Genomic DNA, 6,587 nt, shown 5'->3' with positions numbered 1-6,587 from the left:
TTCTTAGAAGCGAGGACAACCAGAAGCAGGCTCCCATAAGATTTTAATACAGTGTTGACACAACATCTGAGTCACATAGCATTCTATTTCACAGAACATGTCGTGGACATTAAGAGATGCATAACTACACTGTAAGGGAGAGGGGCTTGTATTATCATGGACCTTATTTCACAGGTCCCAGATTCCATATCTTGTTCATGGAATATCCACTGTCTTGTCCACCCAGAAGAGCACTCTTTTCACTCCCTTCGTTGGGAAATCTTCTTGAGTGGGAGTTGCCATATTCATTGTCCTGGTTGGTCCAGGGCTAGGCATTTGGCTTAAGCTCAACAAATCTGAACCCTTCTCTGGAATTTTAAATGTGAGACTAGGAAAAGCAGTACTCAGTTGCATTGTATGAAAAGTGTGAAGGCTGGCCACAGCCTTGTCTGCAGCCACATAAGGGAAGCCAGTCAGCAAGAAGGAAACACAGCCATAGGCAGAAGTATGTTGAGACCACCCTACCCTTAGACCAGGAAAGGAGCCCCCCATACTTGGCTCTGTGTTGAAGAGAGATCCCCTCTAGCCTACTCTGGGCAGGAGTCTGCAGGACCAAGGGGGCTTGCCCACCTTGGGCCTCCTGCCCCTTTCAGTCCCAAGAATTCCTGCTCAAATGACCATTAGCCTCTTCTAGAGTCTGTGTGGATCCCTTTCCCAGGTCTGTCCTGCTGACAGCAGACCAGGATGCAGATGTGTCTGCCCCAGGCCTAAAGGATGGCCAAGGAGGAGCTTCTGAGGAAGTGTGTTAAGGAGTCTGTTGAGTGGTGTGGATGGAACTGCACATGTAGGTTGGGGTGTCTAATACATGCGTGGGAGACCATTTGTGACTTGGAGTAAAGCTGGAGATGGAAAGAGCAGGGGAAGGTCACAGGCTCGGGGCCAGCTCCCCCTATGCTGCCAGGTCCTAAAGCAGAACTCCAAGGAGTCAGAGAATTCAAACTTCAAACCTGGCCTTCCAGGCACGGTGATTAGAGCATATCTTATTTAAGAGTTTGTAAGCTTGGTTCATGGCCCTGGGGGGTGCAAACAACTCATGTTCTTAGCTGCCAACTGGAAAGTTGGAAGTTCAAGTCCACCCTTGGAAAAAAGTTCTGGCAATCTACTTCTGAACAAAATCAGTCACTGAAAACCCTATGGAACCTGTACACCAATGCTTATTGCACCACTTTTCATAATAGCCACAATGTGGAAATAGCCTACGTGTCCATCAACAGAGGAACGGATAACCAAGCCATGGCATATACATACAATGGAATACCGCTCAGCCACAAGGAGAAATGAATTCCTGATGCATGCTACAACACGGATGAGCCCTGAGAACATGACACCGAGTGAAATAAGTCAGTCGCAAAAGGACAAATAACTGTATAATCTCACTTGCATGAAATAAGGAAATATATCTAAACCAAAAATTATTAGCAGCTACAAGGGGGAAGTAGAGGGATGTTTCCACTGATGGGGCATTGAGTTCATGTTAACGGTGGTGGCATAATTTGGAGAAGGACAGTGACAAGGGTTGCACAACATGAGAAACCTAACCAATGTTGCTGATTATACATTTAGAAATTGTTGAGTTGGTGAATGTCTTGTTATGTGTATTTTCACCAGCAAAATAAATATATAAATAAACATATCCTATGGAGTACAGTTCTTTTCAGGCACACATGGGGTCACTATGAGTCAGAATTGACTCAAGAGCAACTGGTTTTTTTCTTAAGTTTGGTGTGATGGTTAATGTTATGTGTCAATACAGCCAGGCTATGATTCTCAGTGGTTTGGCCGACACTGTGTAATCACTTTCCATGGGATGAGCTGATGGGAGCAGCCAATCAATGGAAAGGAGAGTTTCCTTGGGGGTGTGGCCTGCCTGCAGTATATAAATGGATGTTCTGGCAAAACTCGCTTGCTCTCTGTGCCCTGCATTCTTCTCACTGCCTGACCTCCAGTTCCTGGGACCTGAGCCTACAGAGGCCTCCAGGCTGCCACATCACCTGAAGATCTGGGTTCACCAACCTCACCACTTCGTGAACCTATAGAGGTCTCCAGACTACAGTCTGGCCTGTGCATTTAGGGTTCATCAGCCCCTGCAACCATATGAGCCAGCAAGCAGAGGTCTTCAGTCTGTTGCCTGACCCACAGATTTGAGATTTGCCAGCCTCTACAACTGTGAGCCATTTTCTTAAATTTATATATGTTGTTGTTGTTGTTATGTACCGTCAACTCAGCCTCACTGCCATTGAGTCAATTCCAACTCATAGTGACCCCCATTGAGTTTCCGGGCCGGTAAATCTTTATGGATGTAGATTGCCCAGTCTTCCTTCCTTGGAGTGGCAGGTGGGTTTGAACTGTCAACCTTCTGGTTAGCAGTCAAATGCCTTAGGCACTGCACCACCAGAGCTCCTTATACATATGTACGTACATATATATATGAATATATATATACACACACACACCAAAAAAGAAAAAAAAAAAAACCCACTGCCGTCAACTCTATTCCATCTCATAGCAAACCCTGTTGGATTTCTGAGGTGGTAAATCTTTACAGAAGTAGATTGCCCAGTCTTGCTTCCACAGAGTGGCTGGTGGGTTTAAACCACCAACCTTCTGGTTAACAGTCAGTTGCCTTAGGCACAGAGCTACCAGAGCTCCTTTATATATGTATGTATATGTATATGTGTACGTGTGTGTGTGTGTATATATATATACATACATACATACCCCGTTTTGCTCCTCCGGAGAACCCAGACTATGACACTTGGTCTATAACTTTCCAACACTGAGACACAGGGTCTCTATTTTCACTCCTGCCACAGGGCATCGCTTCACTCACCTGACTCCTAAGAACACTTGCAGGAGAGTGCAGATGCCAGAGACGAAGAAAAGGGTGCTGATGAGGTAGCTCTGGCCCAGGGGGTCATGCTGCAAGCACAGGTCCTTGGCCAGGATGAGTGGCACACCCACGAGTCCCCCAAGGGCTGTGAGGAAGTGCTGTGGGCAGAGCAGAGGGAGTGGAGACCATGGAGACACTGTGCCGCCGGCTGACCCTCAGGCCCACCCACCCCAGCACCCACGGGCTGTCCTCCCTGGCTGAGGCACAGCCAGGCAGGCAGCAGGAGCTAGGAGGGACAGCAGCAAGAAGCAGGGGCCCCACTGCCCTGGGCAAGAAACCAAGGGGTGACACAGCACAGGAGGATGGGACAGGAGCCCAGTGGGGATGGGACCTCAAGAACAAGGCAAAAACCCAAAGCCAATCGGTTTCTGTCGGTCATTTCTGACTCATGGTGACCCAAAGCAAGGCAAGAGGCTAGTAATTAAAACCAGGCCCATGGTGAGGGCCAGGCCACTGTCAAGGAAGACCTGAGCATAGGCTTTGAGCTATTGGCCAACAGCTATTTGAGTGTCCTGAGAGGACAAGGTCCAACCCAGAGGTCAGGACAGGGCTGAGTCCACAGCAGGCAACTCACTGTAAAGGGGCTAGAGTGGGATGGATGGATGGTGAACAGATGGATGGACAGATGGACAGATAATAGAGATAGCTAGATGGATGGCAAGATAGAGATAGCTAGCTAGATGGATGTATAGGTAGATGACAGACAGACAGAGATGGATGGATGAATAGAGACATAGCTAGATAGAGACAGAGGAGTAGCTAACTAGCTCGAGGGCTATATAGACAGGTGATAGATAGGTACATTGGTGGGTAGATATAGCTAGAGAGCTAGATGGATGTGTAGATAGATGAGAGCTCTTGACCATACTGGTCCTGCTGTTCCAGAACATTCCCTGAGCAGATCAAAGTCTCTGGAGGTGGAGTAAAGTGAGAATGAGATCCAGGGGGAGACTCTGAGCTCCCACTGACAAGCACAAGTCCCCCACTTTTTTTTTTTTCTTTGGTTAACCCAGAAGGTTCAATAAACAAACTATGACCAACTGGGGGGTTGGCTGCCCCTTAGGGAAGAGGATACAGGAAGGTTTTCAGAAAAGAAATGCCTGTATCTTTGTAGGGACACTTGGACAATCTTGCCATTGCTCCTCTTGGGATAAATGACATGGGAAGTTCAGAGCCTCTTTGACCTGCTCATTCTACACAGGCCACCCATATTCCGTAAGTCAGGGTTTTATTCCCCATCTCACAACAGGCCCAGCAACACTGTCTAACCAATGTCAGGAGATAGAGCTAACTCCCTCCCATGATCAGATAAATCTCTTGATCCCAAAGAATGCTAGGCAAGAGGGTGGAAGTGGGATCAGAACGAGAAGTCCAGCTGTCAGGGCTGGCTCTAAGGAAGTGGACTTGGCCCAGTACCTCTCTCCGGATCACTGGAAAAGAGCCTCACCAAAGTGACCCAGGCCTTTAACCAGCTCAGTGGCCCCATTCAAGGGAACAATGGCCCAGTTGCTGTCTTGTATCTGTTCATCAGCTCAGTGTGACAGAGAGCCCTTCCCAAGTCCCTATGCCCTCTCCCAACTCCTACAGAGACTACAGGAGCCTCGACTTGCCCTGGAAGCCAACAACGTCAGCAACGGAAGTTTCTGATGTTGATTAATTTGACCTGGGAGCCCCTGGGCGGAGCAAACAATTAACTTGCTCAGCGGTTAACCAAAGGATTGCTGGTTGAGTCCACCCCAGAGGCCTCAGAAGAAAGGCCTAGCTACCTACCTCTGAACGTTTGCAGCCATTGAAAGCTCTATGCAGCAAAGTTCTACTTGGACACACACATTGGGCTGCCATGAGTCAGAATCCACCTGATGACAACTGGTACTGGTAATTTGACCCAGGCTTGTGTGGCTGCGGCTTTGGGGGTAGGGCCTCCTGGACCCAGAGCTTCCTGGGTGGCATTACCTGGATCCCCAAGAAGATGCAGAGGTACCAAGGTGGGATGTCCAGGATGCCGTAGGCCAGGTGGCTCTTCTTTGGTCTCCCAGCCTGCCCATTCTTCTTGCTGCCTGGGTCATCTGAGTGGGAGCCAAGTACATCACCACTGCTCTGCTGGGAGCAAGGAAAGGTCATGTTCAGGCATTTCCAGAGGAATCGGGTGCACTTGCTGATTCCAGCAGGATGGCCAGCCTTCCAGAGGCAAGAAGACAGTCAATGGGGGGCGAGGTCCCTGGGGGTGAAACAGTTAGTGCTCAACTACCCTAAAGTTGGCTGTTCAAACTCGCCCAGCAGTACCACAAAAGATAGGCCTGGCAATCTGTTTCCATAAAGATCACAGCTGAGGAAACCCTACTGAGCAGTTGTACTCTTCAACATCAAGTCAGAATTGACTTGATGGCAACGATTTATTGGACTACTGGGGACTTCCAGGTCCAGACTCAAAAGACAGTGGTTTTCTGTATCATGCATCTGCACAGGACCTCCACGTGAAGTCTGGGGCCATGCAAGTGGAGGGGAGCCTTACCTGAAGCCTAGCAGAGAAACATCTCTGTAGGGGAGGGGAAGGGTCAGTCCCAGGGTCAGAAAAAAGGGCAGGTTTCCCTCTCAGACAGCAGGCAAGGGCCTCAACGTTCAGATATGTGCCGAAGCCCTCATCACAGGATGTTTATTAGAATGCACTCTCTCCTGCCCTTCTCCTCTGCTGGGCAGTTGGTCCCTAGAACGCATGGCTATGCTCTGGCCTCTTCTGTGTCCTCCCAAGCCCTGGTGCCTCCCTGGCACATCAGAGGTGCTTACTCAATGGAGACCCAATGGATGGATGGGTGGGTGTATGGGTGTATGGATGGATGGATGGATGAATGGATGGATGGATGGGTGGGTGGATGGATGGGTGAACGGATGGATGGGTGTGTGGACGGATGGATGGATGGATGGGTGGATGGATGGATGGGTGTGTGGATGGATGAATGGATGGGTGGATGGATGGGTGGATGTGTGGATGGGTGGATGGGTGGGTGGATGAAACACACAAATGCAAACAAGTGCAGTGCATACAGAATGCTTTAGGGGCACCTAGCTCTCCAGCCCACAGTACTTGGGGCATGCTCTTAGGGCTGACAATCAGAAGTCCCTGGTTTGTTGAAAAGGTTTAAGCCTTCGATTACTAACTGAACGGCTGACAGTTCAAACCCACCCAGAGGCACCTCAGAAGAAAGCCTATCTCCTGAGGAGTCCCAGTCTTGAAAGCCCTATGGAGCACAGTTGTACTCTGCACACGTCGGCGGGCCAGGAATCCCAGGCAACTTGACAGCATCTGATATGGTTCTGGTTCCTGGCTTAGGGCTGATGTTTGGGCATCTGGTTGGGAGTGATCACAGCCTGACGGATGGTCTCTGGGGTGGCCAAGGGAACAGTCCCAGCAGGGAGACCAAGCTGTTCTCAGTGACATACCCCGCTGGTTTCCTGGGCTCTGGCCAGACCGCAGACTGTGAACAGTGGAGCAGGTTTCTCATAGACGCAGTTCTGGAAGGAATGTGAAGTCACCCAACACCCAGCTGTGAGCCTCAGCCCTGTTTACTCAAGGAGGGACTTCTGGTGCAGGGCCACATCGTAGGCACTAGGCACTTTGCCTTCCATGGGCCCCTTCTTCCATTAAAAAAAAAAAAAAAAA

General features: G+C 49.5%; 1 protein-coding gene across 1 annotated transcript in view; it reads right to left on the bottom strand.

The window, feature by feature from the left end:
• Positions 1-5,050, bottom strand: part of LOC103207332 (solute carrier family 23 member 1-like) — a 39,370-nt gene extending 34,320 nt beyond the window's left edge. Inside the window, exons 1-2 of the mRNA XM_007952918.1 lie at positions 4,883-5,050; positions 2,870-3,027 (exon numbers count right to left, since the gene is read on the bottom strand). Of these exons, the coding sequence (XP_007951109.1) occupies positions 2,870-3,027; positions 4,883-5,050 (326 nt within the window). The remainder of the gene's footprint in view (positions 1-2,869; positions 3,028-4,882) is intronic.
• Between the last annotated feature and the right edge of the window lie 1,537 nt (positions 5,051-6,587).

This window comes from Orycteropus afer, unplaced genomic scaffold, assembly GCF_000298275.1.
Source record: "Orycteropus afer afer isolate SDZICR_OR568_19922 unplaced genomic scaffold, OryAfe1.0 scaffold00365, whole genome shotgun sequence".
NCBI lineage: Eukaryota > Metazoa > Chordata > Mammalia > Tubulidentata > Orycteropodidae > Orycteropus > Orycteropus afer.
This window is presented reverse-complemented; position numbering and strand designations above follow the sequence as displayed.